We start from the raw sequence: 17,590 nt of genomic DNA on the forward strand, positions 1-17,590 counted from the left end.
TCTGTGGTAAATGGCATTTTTCAGTTTGCAACAAGTCTTTTCAGATCTAACTGAAACATCTTGTGGAGGTTACTATCTAACCAAATCTGACTGCAATACAATAACGGATGTTGCTGCATCTGATTTCATTATTTGTGCATGGCCAATAAAATTTTCTTTTGTTTCCCCTTAACTCAAAGCTTCTTGAAACTCCAATTAGCAAATGAAATAGGTTAAAATTATATTTTCAATCTTCTGAAATATCAAAGTTTCTGTTTCAACTCCTTTTAACCCATAATTTTTAAGCTGCTTGATTTTGAGTTTTATTATGCCTGTGGAAAAACACAAACCACTTACTGAGCTGCCACCAGTGAGCCTCTGTGTCTGCTTGCTAGTAACTGTGTCTAACTTGTCATAAATTATCTCAGATTTTGTTTTGCTGCAGTTGGGTAATTATTCCAACTGTAATTTGAAAGTGTTTTTTTTCTCTCTCTTTATGCTGTAGGTGCAGAAAATAGCTCAATCAAAGCCAGCATAATGTCAGAACATTCCCGAGATGGAAGCATCAAGCAGCCCGTGCAGAACGAGAAGCCAGGCTCTGACCACTTTGGGTATGTGGGTATTGATTCCATTCTCGAACAGATGAGGAGGAAAGCTATGAAGCAAGGATTTGAATTCAATATAATGGTTGTAGGTAAGAGCTGAAGAATAATTTTCTTTCTTTATGCATTTTTAATGTTTGAAATACAGCAATACATGAATCTTGACAAGCTTTCCTGATTAAATGTCAGATGTAGTCCTGGGTGATTATTGCACTATAAGGTGCTCCACATAAGATTCAACTTAAGTCACCAACGTGCAAGTGGAAAGTAATCAATTTCAGGCATTCTGTTCTCTTGCACAGCAGTTTTCAAACTTTATGGAGTGACACAGTGGGGCAGCTCCTGCCGAGCTTCAATGACCCAAGTTCTATTCTGACTTCTGGGATAATCAATGAAGTTTGCCTTTCTCCCCCTGAGCTTTCTTCCAGGAGTTTGTTTCCTCACATATTTTACTGATGTGAAGATTAGTTGGTTACTGTACATTGCCACCGTTATGTGAGTGAGTAGTAGCATCTGGGCACAATTGGTGGACATGTGGGGAGAATGAAATGGAAATTAGTATACCGTACATGGTTGCCCAATGGTCAGAGCAGACTTATTGGTCCAGAGGCCTGTTTCCTTGCTATATCACTCTTTTATTACCAAGGTATAGTTAAGAGATTAAGTAGCAGTGTGAGATAGGATATAAAAGGCTTTGAGAGGTTGGTCACAGCTAGAATCAACTCCTGCCTAGGAGGAGACATGGACTCACTGCAATTTGCTATTGTCACAGCAGGTCTACAGTGGATGCAATCTCACTGGCTCTCTATCTTGGATCACTTGGAAATAGTATATTTGTGTCAGGCTGTTGTTTATTGACTGCAGCTCACAGGTCGACACAATTATACCCTCAGTTCTAATCAAAAGGCTCCAAACCCTGAGTCTGTATACCTTCTTTAGCAACTAGCCTTCCTCACAGAGAGAGACCACTGTCAGTGCGGATCAGAAATGACATCTCTCCCTTGCTGACAATCGATGCTGGCACACCTCAAAGATACGTGCTTAGCCCACTGCTTTACTCTCTCTACACCCACGGCAGTATGGCTAAGTACAGCTCAAAGCCATATCTAAATCTGCAGATGACACAACTATTGTTGGCAGAATTTCAGATGGTGATGAGGAGGTGTACCGGAGTGAGATAGATCAGCTGGTTGAGTGGTGTCACCACAGCAACCTTACACTCAACAACAATAGGACCATGGAATTGATAGTGGACTTCAGGAAGGGAATGTCGAGGGAACACAGTGAGGGTTTAGAAGTGGAATGGCTGAGCAGTTTCAGGTTCCCGGGTGTCAACATCTCTGAGGCCCAACATATTAATGCAATTACAAAGAGGGTATGACAGCAACTATATTTTATTAGTTTGAGAAGAATTGGCATGTCAGTAAAGACAATCTCAAGTTTCTACAGATGTGCTGCGGACAGCATTCTGATTGCATCACCGTCTGGTATGGGGGATTGGAAAAAGCTGCAGAAAGTTTGAACTCTGCCAGCTCCATCAGGAGCATTCACCTCCTCAGCGTCCAGGACACCTTCAAAAGGCAGTGCCTCAAAAAAGGCGGCATCCATTATTCAGGACCCCCATCAGCCAGGACATGCCCTCTTCTTATTGCTCCCATCAAAAAGGAGGTACAGGAGCCTGAAGACACGCATTCAACATTCCAGGAACAGCTTCTTTCCCTCTGCCATCAGATTTCTGAATGGACAATGAATCCGTGAATACTTCCTTAGTAATTTTTTTCCCTCTCTTTTTGCACTACTTGTTTAATTTTTTTATATATACTTACTGTAATTTATATTTTTATTATTATGTAATGCTATGTACAGCTACTGCAAAATAATAAATTTTATGGTATATGTCAGTGATATTCCCTTAAGAACTTCCCTTAAGGCAATATTTTCTCCATATGATAAAACAACCTCACTTAGGAGCCTTGCATGGGCAAAGGAAACCGTTTTTCTCTACACACAGGGGATCCAAGCCATGAACCTTGATTGGCCATTGACTATCATTAGTGTATTCTCAACATGCCTGATAATCTGTTCAAAGTCAGAAGCTAGCTCCACCAAATTCCTTCTGCCACACAATAAACCACGTGAATCAACAGATTAGCTATAAGATATAGGAGCAGAATTAGACAATTCTGGCTCAGCTTTTTGAGCATGGCTGATTTATTTTTCCTCTCAAACCCCACTTGCCTGCCTTCTCCCTGTAACCTTACTAAATCAGTGGAATAGGGTCCTCCTCCTTTTCCAAGTCAGTACATCTGATGATATCTTCAGACATACGGATTTGTTAGACTGTATATTGGGATCGTTTCTGCTATTGAGTTTTTAATCCCATCATTTAACGAGACTTTTCATAGCTTGTCATTTGAGTTTTAGCCATGCATGAAAAGCAAGTAATAGTAAAGTCCAAGCTGCACTGTGTTATTGGGCGTGATTTAGATTGTCATCGGTGGGAAGTTGCACAGGTAGCATTTTAAACTGCTCAGTGCATCTGGATTTGTGTTACATTTGACAGCATTGTCCAAAATACCTTGCGAGCACCTGTTGATGCATTCCATTGTATAGTGTGGAACTGATTTAAGAATAAGGAAAATGCAGTTGTCTTTGTTTGACATCCTTTTTTGAACATCAGTGCCACAAATCTACTTTTCTCAAGTCATATCCTCTGCTTACCTCAGTGAGCAATGAATTACAAGGTAATTGTCAGGGCTCCAGAGAATTTTTTCCATAGCAATATTCTAGGATGATCATTCTTTATTCCCCAAAGACTTGTTTGTTTTGAGCATGATTAGCCAGTCAAGTACTCATTGATCTTGCAGTGTTTTTATTAGGAGAGAGTTTTTTTCTTGTATTTCTTCATTGAAAAGGACTAATATCCTAGTGGGAAAGTTTTCAGGTGCTGCACAGGGGTTTATAATTGCAGGAGGCTAGAAGCCAGAGCACCAGAACAGTTAGTGGAGTGGTTGTAGAGAAAGATGTTGTTAAGCCTACGTACAAAGTCAGGAATCAAACAGTTGAGCGTGGTGGGACTAACGTTCTGAGAGGTGTATATTTCAATGCAAGGCGCATTATAGACAATAGGTGCAGGAGCCGGCCCTTCAAGCCAGCACCACCATTCAATGTGATCATGGCTGATCATACACAATCAGTACCTCGTTCCTGCCTTCTCCCCATATCCCTTGACTCCGCTATCTTTAAGAGCTCTATCTAACCCCTTCTTGAAAGCATCCAGAGAATTGGCCTCCACTGTCTTCTGAGGCAGAGCATTCCATAGATCCACAACTCTCTGGATGAAAAAGTTTTTCCTGAACTCCGTTCTAAATGGCCTACCCCTTATTCTTAAACTGTGGCCTCTGTTTCTGGACTCCCCCAACATCGGGAACATGTTTCCTGCCTCTAGCGTGTCTAATCCCTTAATAATCTTATATGTTTCAATCAGATCCCCTCTCATCCTTCTAAATTCCAGTGTATACAGTGTATTGTAGGAAAGGTGGATGAACTATGGCATAGATTAGCATGTGGAATTATGATATTATAGCCATTAGTAAGACTTGGTCTTAGGAGGGACAGGACTGGCAGCTCAGTCTTCTGGGGTTCTGTTGTTTTAGTTGTGATATAGTGGGAGGGATTAAAGGACATTACCAGTCAGGAAAAATGTCGTAGCAGTGTTCAGTCAGAGCAGACTGCAGAACTAGTCTAATGAGGCTGTATGGTTAGAACTGAAGCTTAAGAAATATGACCATATTAATAGGATTATATCATTAAAGATCACCGAATAGTCTGCAAGATTTAGAGGAGCATACTTGTAGAGATAGCAAAATGTTGCAAGAAACATAAGGTTGTGGTAGTAGGTGATTTTAACTTTCAATATATTGACTGGGACTTCCACACTGTAAAAACAACTGGATGGAATAGAACTTGTCAAATGTGCTCAGGAAAGTTTCCTTAATCAAAACACAGAAGTCCTAACTAGAGAGAGAAGGAGAGTGGCACTAGATCTCCTGTTAAGGAATGAGACCGGGCAGGTGACAGAAGTTTGTGTAAAGGAACACTTTACATCATAAAGCTGTTAGTTTCAAGGAAGTAATGGAAAAGGACAGGTCTGGTCCTGGGGTTGAGATTCTAAATTGGAGAAAGTCAATTTTGAAGGTAACAGAAAGGATTTGGCAAATGTGGATTGGAATAAGTTATTTTCTGTCAAATGTATACTTGGTAAGTGGGTGGCCTTCAACGGTGAAATTTTCAGAATATAGTGTTGTATGTTCCTGTCAGAATAAAAGGTAAGGGTAACTAGTTTAGGAAACCTGAGCTTTTGAGAGATATTGAAGGCCTGGTAAAAAAAAAAAGGGGGGGTGCACAGCAGATATAGCAGGCAGGATCAAATGAGGAACTTGAGTATAAGAATTGTAAGGGAACACTTAAGGAAATCAGAAGAGCTAAAAGAAAGCATAAGGTTGCTCTAGCATACAACGTGAAGAAGAATTCTAAGGGCTTCTACAGATATACAGTATTAAGAGTAAAATGATATCAAGGGATAAAATTGGTGCTGTGAAAGATCAGAGTGATAATCAATGCATGGAGCTGAAACAAATGGGGGAGATCTTAAATGCATTTGTTTGCATCTGTATTTACTTGGGTGGTGGGTTGCAGATACATCTCCACCAAAGGCAGTGTGAGGTGCTCCTTCCCTCCACTAACTTGCAGGTCACCCTTGAATAAGGTGTAGAATCTACTTAGCAAAGCCCCCTTCCCCCACCGCCAGTCGGAGTCAGATGAAGCCATGGGAGCAAGTGTTGTATGGTTGTGTGAGCAGATGGTGCACACAGTATTACGTGCTCTGGTTATGCAAGCATGAAGGTAGAGAGACAGTCTCTGAAGAGTATTGATAATGGCTGGGGTCACCCATCTTGTAAAGACACTAACCAGAAGAAGGCAATGGCAAACTACTTCTGTAGAAAAATTTGCCAAGAACAAGTATGGTCATGGGACAGTGATCATCTACATCATACAACATGACACATAATGATGATGATTTACTTGGGAGATGGATACGGTGAGCCGGACATAAGCATTGGGAAAGTTATTGGAAGATATTCTAAGAGATTGTTTATATAAAGGGACCAGGGACTTGGCAGGGATAGTCAACATGGCTTTCTGCATGGTAAGTCATGTCTATCCAATTCATAAAGCTTTTCAAGGAAGTTACCAGGAAAGCTAATGAAGGCGAAGCAGTGGATGTTCTCTACGTGGACTTTTGTAAGGCCTTTTATAAGTTCTCGCATGGGAGGTTGATGAAGAATATTCAATCACTTGGCATTCAAGATGAGGTGGTAAACTGGATTAGATTTTGGCTTTTGCAGGAAAAGCCAGAGAGTGGTACTAGATGTTTGCCTGTCTGACTGGAGGCCTGTGGCTAGTGGTGTGCTGCAGGGATCAGTGCTGGGTCTGCTGTTGTCTGTCATCTACATCGACAATCTAGATGATAATGTGGTAAACTGAATCAGCAAGTTTGCAGATGGTGCCACGATTGGGGGTGTACTGGACAGTGAGGAAGACTATCAGAGCTTGCAGCGGGATCTGGACCAGCTGGAAAAATAGGCTGAAAAATGGCAGATGGAACGTAATGCAAACAAATGTAAGGTTTTTCACTTCAGAAGGACCAACCAGAGTAGGCTTCACATGGTGAGCAGTAGGGTAAGGGATCTGGGAACATAGATCTGTAATTCCTTGAAAGTGATGTCAAGCTTTTGGCACAATGTTTTTCATAAATCAATGTATTGAATACAGGAGTTGGGATGTAATGTTGAAATTGTCTATGATGTTGGTGAGGCCTACTTTGGTGTATTGTGTCCAGTTTTGGTCACCTACCTACAGGAAGGATGCAAATAAGATTGAAAAATTGCAGAGAAAATTTACAAGGATGTTGCCTGGACCGGAGGACCTGAGTTATAGGGAGGGATTGAATAAATTTGGCCTTTATTCCTTAGAACTTATAAGATTGAGAAAAGATTTGATAGAGGCATACAAAATTATGAGGGGTATAGATTGGGTAATTGCAAGGAGGATTTTTTTTCACTGAGGTTTGGTGAGGCTACAACTAGAGGTCTTGGGTTAAGGATGAAAGCTAAAAGATTTAAGGGGAACGTTAAAGGGATCTTCACTCAGAGGGTGGTGAGAGTGGAACAAGCTGCCTGTGCAAGTTGTGGAGGCAGGGTTGATTTCAACATTTAAGAAGAATTTTGATAGGTACATGGATGGGAGTGTTATGGAAGTCTATAGTCTGGGTGTAGGTCGGTAGGATTCAGCAGATTAATGGATAAGCATGGGCTATGTGGGTCAAAGGGCCTGTTTCTGTAGTATAGTTTTCTCTGAATCTATGACTCATGCATATTTGTAAATGTCCACTAAGAATGTTTACTCTGTTGTTATTTTAATCCTACTTTTCATAACTTTTGACATTTTTATTAATTCCTTCTCTGACTGCTTTCTTACTGAGGTTTTTTTTAAATCACAAGTTTTGCATAGATCTTAGAACTAGTACCCATTGCAGGGTAAAGTCCAAACTTCTAGCTATATTCCGCCTTGTCTTTTAGCATCAACACAGGGGCCATATGTCCCATCTGTCAAAAATGTTATGAATGCAAGTAAAATAATATAGCTGCAGCCTTTCTGGAGACTTCCTAGTATCACCATCCGGCAATCTTCTTTAGGCTAAGTAAAGCTATTTGATGTCGGCAGATATACTTGAAGAGAAGACAGTGATCTCCTTTAAGATGCAGAAGGTAAACAAGTCCTATTCAAAGAAAGGATAATTTATTGGCAATGTGAAATTTTCCTGCTATCTCAGGTCTTAAAACTGGACTAATTTATGCACAACTGCATTAACAGATACTGCATGCTCTGGATTTGTTCCAATGCTCTGTAATTAGTGTGCCTTGGACAGGAGCCAAGAAGCTGAAAGAATTACAGTGCCTTCCATTCTCAATATGAGGCAATAAATAATCAGGCAACTGTTCTACAAAATTATACCAAATTGTATCTTTTACAATGCAAGATTTCTACATGCACAGCTTCCAAAGAATAAATGCAATCATATATAATCACAGCAGCCATGTCTCCTTCGTAAATAGAATATAGAACAAAATCAAGTGCTTTTCATTATAAATGTGAGATTTTAAAAAAAATTAGTAATGCATAAAAGCATAAGTGAATTGCATCACCTGAAAATGATTTTTTTTGCAATCAAGAAGTTATCTTTGATAGATATTCAAAATGCGATGGCAACTCCAAAATGTAATCTATTGTATCCATTACTGCTTGAAGTCAAGGTATTGCATGCCTAATCCTGAGAATGAGTCATATAATCTTTGTCAACCCAGATTGTTTAGATCTTTCAGTTGATGTCTTGCCTTTTATGGTGACCTGAAGTATATTCCAAGGAGTGTTTAGCAATGTGGAACTGACCCAAAAATTAATCTGCAGCCTTCTGGGGCAGTATTTTCTACCAGGTTTAATATCTCAGGCTCCAGTGGTTTAAAATTGTCTTGTGTTGTTTATGATGGCAATAAAAGTGGTTTTCATATGTGGGCATAAGTAATTGCCTGTTACAATGTCTAATATACTGCAAAATATTGTTTGAACGCTTTGTTTGAAATTTGTATTACTTCATGACTATTTTAAATAAGTTTTCAGTGTCACAACATCTTGCTTGTGTCAAATAGGCATTGGAGTGAGAATACAGGAAGGCCTGTATTATTTGGGCCACAGCTCAATTTAATCAATGTCTAGGTTTTGATGGGAACTGAGCAGTTTTTGGAAACTGTATAGTGTATATGCATGTAATAACTTGGAGAAAGAATATGAAATTAAGAGTCACCCTGCAGTGAACTTCTAAAGACATTGAGTTTCTTCTTCTTTTTCTTTTATTGAAAGCATTGCTAACCTAACAGTTGATGCCAACTAATTTAGGTAGTTTTATTACTTTCATTACATATCATTTTTGATTTCCTTGTTATGCTCCAAGAAATGTCCTGGTTACCCAAAATTATTTTTGCAAGCCTGTCCAGTTAAATTAGTAGAGTAAGCAGGATTTACTTGGCATCTGAGTGTTGTCCACAGAGTCTCTCCTCAATGTTGGAATGTGGCTTTGAATTTGGAGCCAACTTCTGAATAAATGCAATAAACAAAGGGAAAAAAAACAAAAAATTAGGATTCTGCTTCTACTGTAGTGATTAAATTTAGCATGATCTACAGAAGGGAGGCTGATTATTTTCAGCTATGATGAATTATGAAAAGTGTGGTATTTATAATTGAGTGACACTGACAGCCAACTGTAGTGACTGTGTCTGTATGGTCTAATCTCTTCTTCCTGTGCACTAACGTGGGGTATCTGCTGGAGTGAGGGGCTTAAGCCAAAGCTGGTGCTATAGCATAGGTCCATTCATTTGAGCGGAGGTCAATTACCTTAATTTAAAAAAGTAATTTAACCTGTTTACATTATTTTTTATTTATTTCTCAGTAGAATGTTTAAACTATTTAACGTTCATTTGCAAAATACTCTGATCTTAACTTAAAATTATTTGAAAAATGTGATATTTTAAAGAAGATTTCTCTGTTGATTCAGTTTATTTAAAGACAATGAAACTTTTATTTAAATGCCACTGTTAATGACTGTTACAGCACTGAAGGCAGGATCTCAAAAATATAACATCCAGAACATTGGTTACCACCTGCAGCCCTCTGCTCATGGGCCAGTTGCAGAACCACAGCTTCAGTCTGATCATGTTGCTGCCAATTATAAATAGTGTGGCTAACAGATGCTAGAATGGTGATAATAAGGTTTGGGCTTTTAATAAGATTGAGTGCAATCTGGGCCAATGAATATTCATTCTTCATTCATTATAAATATTTGATGTAACCCCATTGTGTTTGTTTATCACTATACCGTCTTTTTCTTTGGCACAAATCCAAACTCTCTGGCAAAGAAAACTTCTACTAAAACTGCCAGTTAAATTATAAAAAGAACATTGATGGAAACATTTTTAAGAAAAACCACAGTGTCTTTATTTAAATTAGACAACATGATATTTCATTAAGACACTTGATAAAATATAGCAAACGTAAACCGGGAGTCCATGAACAACTCTGTTCAAAGGAGACTAATTGTGGGTGGTGCAATTTCTAATCTCATTGGAAGAAGAGTTTGATAACATCTGTTCAGAGATGAAATATGGATAAGTAAAATAATCAGACAATTCATGAAAGAGGGAAAAAATGGTACACAGACTTTAATTCAGTCCTTCTATAGCCTTAGGGCACTAATAATTTGCTGCATTGTAGGGGAATGCTGCTATCAGTAGTGAAATGGTGGCCGATTATCTTCATTTTAGTGTTGGAAAGATAAATATCGCATAAACACAAGGAACACTGTGTTTTGAACATTGCAATTGATCTCTCATAACTGAAAGGACTAGCAGAGCTTTCATTTGCAATCTTGTGATAAGTGGCACATCAGCTGATGCAACATTGGTTTAGTTTGTCAGTAAAATATCTGCATAGATAATTTTTGCCCAAGCCTTCACGTTAAAGCTCATGACTGTATCATTTTGAACAGGCAACAATTCGTTAATCAAGGTTTTTTTTTGGCTATGGGAAGTTGTGAGCTAGAATTAACAAGTGAGAGTAAACTCTTTTTTGTTCTTAGTGGTCCAGGCGTAAAGAGAATTTTTAGGAAGTTTTATTTCAAGAGTGAATGTAATTCATGGTCCCCTGTTTGTGGCCTATGGAAAAAATGTTATTGGTGGCTCGAATATTCTTTTTTCTATTAGTATATGTTTTAAGTAATTCAGTCTGGATCTTAAATTGGCTAAAATAATTTAATATCATTAAAATGTACTTAACCTTTAGCTTATTGCAAGGAGTTAGTGGTTTGCTGTGAAGAATTACATATAGTTTAGAAAGTTAATGCCAATAGATTTGTCCCATTTTACTTCTGACAGAGGACTAGTTGTTTTGTACAGAGGTGTATAACATTGTGAGGGACATAGAGAGCGCGAGTCTTTTTTTTTCACAGGGAAGGGGAGTTAAAAACTAGAGGCCAAGCATTAAGTAAAGAGATGAAAGATTTACAAGCGACCTGAAGTGCAATTTCTTCACGCAGCAAAAATGCTTGAAGCTGATACATAAACAACATTCAAAAGGTATTTGGATGAGTATGTGGATAGGAAGAGTTTAGGGAGATGTGGGCCAAATACAGACAAACTCATCTTGATGTGTACCACGTGTTGGGCCAAGCAGTCTGTCTCGACACTGTGTCATTATGTGACTCTATTCTATAGCTGTTCTAAAATGGGACAAATAATGATCAACATTCAAATTAAATTTATTATCAAAGTGCATATATGTTCCCATATGCTATCTTGAAGCTCATTCTCTTGCAGACATTTATAGGGAAAAAAGAAATAGAATTTATGAAAAACAAACTCTACGGAAACGACGACTGACGAACAGCCAGTGTGCAAAAGACAGCAAACTGTGCAAAAACAAATTGAGAAAATGAGTTGTAAAAATTCCTTGAAAAATGAGTGAGTACGTCATAGAATGAGCTCAGAATAGTGGAGATTGAAGTTACCCACACCGGTTCATGAGCCTGATAGTTGAAGCGTAGTAACTATTCCTGAACCTGGTGGTGTGAGTCTTCCCAAAGGCAGTAGTGAGAAGAGGGCATGGTCTGAATGGTGCTGGATGTTGCCTTCTTGGGGCAGTGCTCCGTGTAAATTGTGGGGAGGGCATTGCCTGGGATAGACTGGGCAATATCCACCACTTTCTGTAGTATACATAAATACAGAAGTGAAGTAGATAACTGCAATATAATATTTGTTATATTATATAAAGGCTTGTGAACATGATCTGAATATTATCACATTTCTCTCATACTCAGGTCAGAGCGGGTTGGGAAAGTCCACACTAATAAACACCCTATTCAAATCCAAAGTTAGCCGTAAATCTATCGAAGGAAACGAGGAACGGATTCCCCAAACAGTTGAAATGAAATCGATCAGCCATGGTGAGTTTACTTCTGTGATTAACTAGTCCGTGTATTTACCCAGTGAAGCTATTGCATGTGTTGGACTGATGTTGAGTTCCGATGGCAGTGTCCTAGCAGGGATGCATGCTGTCCTCCTTTCTGCTGTCTGTTCGTAGCAGCAGCAGAAGGAGCTGGGAATGAATTGCCTTTCCAGGATGTTGTGGGGCTGGGGGAGCTGAAGGTTGCAGGCAAAACTGGTGGAGTCATTGGATGTGAGTTTCAGAGAATGAAATATGATCAACAAAGATGCTAAAATCCTTGATGGCATGGGTATCATCCACTAGAACTCCTTTAATATTTTTTAAATACAGGACAAAATAGTTCTATTGGCTTGCCTTACACATTGCAAATGTACCATCTTGTGCATGAAAACATACATTCATTAAGACATTTGAACTAACAATCAGCCAAGGCTTTACTGCATCCTGTAGCTTGCATTGGTATCCACACAACGGGTAATACTTCAATGATAAGGGGCAAAATGTTACCTGACAATATACCTAAATACCTCAAGACCAACTACACACACCTTGATGCATGCCAGGACAAACATAGACACCCCTGAACTTAACAGTGAGCCCCCTTATGTATGGGCTTCCCTCCCCTATGCAGTACAACCCGGATTGCCCTGCAATTATGAATGCAGCCCTTGATAAATTCAACTTAATGCACAGGGAAGTGTGACTTTGAGTTGCAGAGTGGTTGAACCTTGACTGCAAAGACACAGCAACTCAATTGTGGATCTTTAATTCAGAGTTCCAGGATTGATACCCATTGACAATGAAGGACTGGAGAGATATTTCCATATTAGGATGATGTGAGGTGTGAGTGGAACCTGCAATGGTGCTCCCCATATGTTTACTACCATTTACCATGCCAGGCAGAAGTGTTTCACGCATTTGACATCTGACTTAAGCCTGGACCTCTAACTTGGTTGGCTGTCATTCTTTTTTTCACTGCTTTGTGACAGGCCTTGTTCTGACCAGTCCGTATGACAACGTTATATCACACAAGGTCCTGCCACTAAAATTAGTGCAGATCAATAATATTAGACCTGAAAAAGGCAAATCTGCAGAGGTCGAAGTGAGAATAAGTAGAGGTTCTGGTTCATTCTTAACTGGTTCAGTCTACAGCACAATGTTGACATTGTAAGTATGTAACTGTTGCCCAGTATTGATTTGATCGACTTGATTTAATCCGTTTCAAGCCAATCCCATTTCTTGCAGATATTGAAGAAAAGGGGGTCCGAATGAAACTAACAGTAATTGATACCCCAGGATTTGGTGACCAAATAAACAACGAGAATTGGTGAGTACCTGTGCCTAACTAGTGCAACTTGCATCAGGCAAAAAATGCAATCAGCATTACCCAATTGTAGTTGCATCATCGCCTCAACCACATGCAGATTGCCAGAGGGGCAGGTATATCTTGCAGATCGAACACGTGGTTAAAGAGCAGGGACTTTGAATCATGTATTTCTAGCACCATTGCTGGAGGAAGGTCAGCTGTCCAACTGTAGCAAGTTGCATTTAAATCTGACGGTGACTAACATTCTGGAGAACAAGGCTGAAGGGCAATAACCTGGAAGTGTAAGCACTCAGAATTCCAGGCAAGATTGCTTCTGGCCTTTTGATACTCCTGATTGTATTATTGACTCAAACGTCATTGAGATAGGTTTATTCCCAAAAGATATTTGTAGTTCCCACAATTATTCCTTGTTTATTTACCTGATATGCAACATTAGGCCAAAAACCATTTGCCTGCATGTATTTAGTGCTGAGGTTTTATGGCCCGCTTTCTACTTTTGTGCAAGCTGTATGAATCTGGCCTCCAGCTCACTATGTTCTTCCAAACCTCAGGGCACAAGCTCCTAGATCAATATGTGCAGACATTGCCACTAGCTGGTGACCGCCAGCTGTCCACGTGATCAGGCCCAATGCATTTGAGGATCACGAGCTAGGTAGTGGAATACATAATAGAAGAGCTAGGGAACAGAGGGAGCTGACATGTGTGTCTACAAATCCCTGAACAGGTTGTTGAGGTTATTGGTCAAAGTGTAAAATACAAGAAAACAAGAGTACAATAGAAGCCAAGGACTGTATAAACACCCCAACTTGGCTGTCATGGGCACAGTGCGTTAAATGGTCTACTCTTTTGCTGATTATATACTGCAAGGAGATTTGCAAGAGCATCACTGAAGCATTTTGCACAATTATAACAGTAGTGTGTTGGAAAAACCTGATTTACTCTTATCTTTTCCTGTGGTGTTAAACATTTTGCTGAGGCCAAAGCAGCCAGAATGTTGTTTTCAGCTTAAAGAAAGACTGCCATTAGGCCCAAATGCAATTGCCTTTTTAAAATTTAAAATGACATATGATTCCTTTCTTTGCAGTTTTCATCAAGCTACTTTAAATATGACTTGTAGATGTTTACTGTAACAACGATGGAAAAAATCTGCTGTAAATTACTCAGTTTTGAGAATATTGTGTGGGATGGAAAGCTGAATTTTAAAACTCTAAATTCTTACAGCTCTCTGAAATTATTGCTATAGACTGATCCACACTCTTCCTCATGGGAATAAATATACAACTATAAAGCAACCACATCAAAGAGACACGACCTTTAGGAGCTTTAAGGAAAATCTGAATTTTATTTTTAATTTAGGCTTTTAAATCAAGTTTAAAAGTTGCTTTGAAAACTCTTCTGCAGTTATGTTTCTGTTTAATTACATCATGCATTTCTAATTTTCCATTTAGCTGGCAACCCATCACGGAGTTTATTAACGATCAGTACGAGATGTACCTGAAAGAGGAGCTTACTGTCGATAGAAAGAAGCGGATTCCAGACACAAGAGTACATTGCTGTATATACTTCATTGCTCCAACTGGGCACTCGTATGTACCTTTTGGCTTCTGGTTTGTGTTATTGATTGCTGTTCTGAGAAAGTATGGCTGCAGAATGTTTACTGGCAGCTCAAATAAACTGCTAGCCGCTGTTCTCCATTGACACCAATGAACTTTTTCGAAATGGTATACATACCAATGGCGGCAACTGTTTAAAAACGCATCAGTTCAGTGTCAAAACCGTAATGGCTTTACTCCTTTCATAAATCTTCTGAACTGAAATGCAGTCCTTAGGTCCAGGGTGTAGTACCAGGAAATAAATTAGATGTTCCAGCCCTGAGGCTCAACTCTCAAGTTCACATTACTGAGACTCATAAGATCTCAGTGAGACCACTCAATTCTATATTGTGCAGCAGAAGTTTTCTTTTTAATTTCTTTGGAAGAAGAGAACGTTTGACATTTTTTTTAACCTCAGGACTCGCTACATGTTTTCATCGAACCTATTAATGGATGAGGGGAGTTTCCTGGCTGTCTCCAAGCTAACAAACTAAATGCAACTCTCTGTATGTTGAAATTGTAGTTAGCTGACTTGCAATTCAGTAGTTATCTTGCTCTTCCAGCCCTATTATCCCATTCCTCAGTCAGCTCTTGTTTTTTGGCTGGGCATTGTGAGAAGATGCTGATCTCTGAGCCTCTCCTGGCTTTCGATGCTCAGGAATTGGCCATGAGGCTAATACTAAACAGGAGAAAATCTGCAGATGCTGGAAATCTGAGCAACGCACACAAAATGCCGGAGGAACTCAGCAGGCCAGGCAGTACCTATGCAAAAAACGTACAGTCGACTTTTCAGACTGAAACACTTCAGCAGGACTGGGGGAAAAGAAGTTGAGGAGTAGATTTGAAAGGTGAGGCGAGGGGAGAGAGAAAAACCAGGCGATAGGTGAAACTTGGAGGGGGAGGGATTAAGCAAAGAGCTAGGAAGTTGATTGGTGAAAGAGACAGAGGCCATTGAAGAAAGAAAAATGTGATGGAGTGGAGGAACATCAGAGGGAGGTAATGGGAGGGCAAGGAGATAATATGACAGAGGTGCAAGGGGATGGGAAATGGTAAAGTGGTGACATTCATGCCATCAGGTTGGAGGCTATCCAAAGGGAATATAAGGTGCTGTTCCTCCAACCCAAGAGTGGCCTTATCCCGACAGTGGAGGAGGCCATGGATGGACATATAGGAATGGGAAGTGGAATTAAAATGGGTGGCCACTGGGAGATCCCGCTTGTTCTGGTGGACAAAAGTGCAGATGCTGGGCGATGTGGTCTCCCGAGCACCTTCGCTCCATCTGCCAGAACAAATTTAGGCATAAATGCCCGAGATATGACCATAGTAAGAGTAGTGCTGCATTGGTTAGTGATATCATTCAGGTGAGGCTTTAATTTGTCTGCCCTCTTAAAGGTAAAGCATCCCATGGACACAATTTTGAAGATGACCATGAAAATTCTCCTTGAAGAACTGTGTATCATATTATGCTAAGTTGCTATGCGTTGCATTCACCCGTTCATAGCCCAGATGTATTTCCTCTTTAAGGACGCTACATTGTAATTCTGAGCCTGCCAATATCCTGGGTGCGAAAATGTAGAAACCCAGTATGTAAAAATCCGCTACCCTCAGCAGTAAATGCACGTGATTAACTGCAGATACACTGGCTGAAACTCTTGAACTCCAGGGTAGCATTAGTGTTTTTCAGGTGGGTTGAGGAACCTGATGGGAGTGGGGAAGAAGCTCTCAGTGAACCTTGACGTGTATGGCGTCAGGCTCCTGTACCTCCCACCGGCCTGCATTCAACAGAAAACCTGTGGGGTGTGCAGTTGCAGAAAAATAGAGCAAATGTCAGTGGTGTGTAGGCCGAAGTGGTGAGGATAAAAATTACCTTAAAAATTGGCAGTCAGAGACAGGAGGAGGAAAGGGAAAGAAAAAATTGAACAAGAGCCACGAGGGTTGTTCCCTGTAATTATTAAATTCAGTGTAGAATCCTCTGGGCTGCAGCAGACTCAGAAGGAATTTGAGGCTTGGCTGCTCCAGATTACTCTGGATTACTTTGTACATTGCTGGAGCAACGTAGGGGGCCAAGTGCAGAGAGGAAGTGGGACAGAGGTTTAAATAACAGGTGACTGGAAGCTCAAAGCTGAACAGTGATGATCTGCAAAATGCTTGCCATAAAGTGTATTATTCCATTTATGTAAATCAATGCTTGTCCGCCCTTTTATTATCCTTAAAAGTTTGTTCAAGTCACTTAACCATATAAAATCTAGGGAGCGCACTCCTGGTTATTGAAATTTCTTATTTGCTTATGCTAGCAACCCGGTAGTTGGGGGCTGGTCTCCCTTCTCCTAGGTGAGCTGCCAACTACAGTTAATGAGCCCCATCTATCTGAATCAACTGGTTTTAAGGTGCCAGTTAACCCAACATTGCCACTTCTCCTGTCAGTAGAAGTGGTCGTCAGAGGCGATTTTAGACACACGCCATTGGGAGCATTTAATAGGCAATGGGAGCTTATCCCTTTCGCCTGTCAGTAGAACCGTTTCTGCTCTTGCCCTTCACAGGTGGCTTAGCTACTAAGCCCAGCAAGACAGCAAACGAAGAAAGGGTGGGTTACTGGCACCTTAAAACCAGTGGCTTTGGACAGAATGTGTTCGTCAGCCCTGGTCGGCAGCTCATCTAAGAGAAGGAAAACTCTGATCTCAAACCTCCGCTGCCTTGCGGCTATTCCCACTCAGGTGGAAGGCTTTAGAAGTAAACCCGGAGCTGGAGTCCTGAAGGCAGTCCTGTATTGAGCTCAACACTGACTGGCAGCTTCTGCAACATCACTGGTGCCAAATGGCATCAATTTCTGCTGCTTTGGATTCATCAGCTGCGTGGAGAGGGCAAGCCTACCTCATGGGCAACAGCTTGCTCTGCGTATCACAGCAACCCAGGCCAATAAGGCGTAGTTCTGAGCCTGCTCTGTACACCAAGTATGGTCTAACCAGGGTTCTGTG

General features: G+C 40.3%; 1 protein-coding gene across 9 annotated transcripts in view; it reads left to right on the plus strand.

The window, feature by feature from the left end:
* Positions 1-17,590, plus strand: part of LOC140714630 (septin-9-like) — a 307,344-nt gene that overhangs the window by 255,277 nt on the left and 34,477 nt on the right. For all 9 annotated transcript variants that reach the window (XR_012095957.1, XM_073025984.1, XM_073025987.1 and 6 more), the window contains 4 exons: positions 485-673; positions 11,569-11,694; positions 12,942-13,023; positions 14,472-14,609. Coding sequence is in view for 8 of the 9 variants with exons in the window: in XM_073025984.1 (XP_072882085.1) it covers positions 485-673; positions 11,569-11,694; positions 12,942-13,023; positions 14,472-14,609 (535 nt within the window). In the remaining variant the exon portion in view is untranslated. The remainder of the gene's footprint in view (positions 1-484; positions 674-11,568; positions 11,695-12,941; positions 13,024-14,471; positions 14,610-17,590) is intronic.

This window comes from Hemitrygon akajei, chromosome 22 (assembly GCF_048418815.1).
Source record: "Hemitrygon akajei chromosome 22, sHemAka1.3, whole genome shotgun sequence".
Taxonomy (NCBI): Eukaryota; Metazoa; Chordata; class Chondrichthyes; order Myliobatiformes; family Dasyatidae; genus Hemitrygon; species Hemitrygon akajei.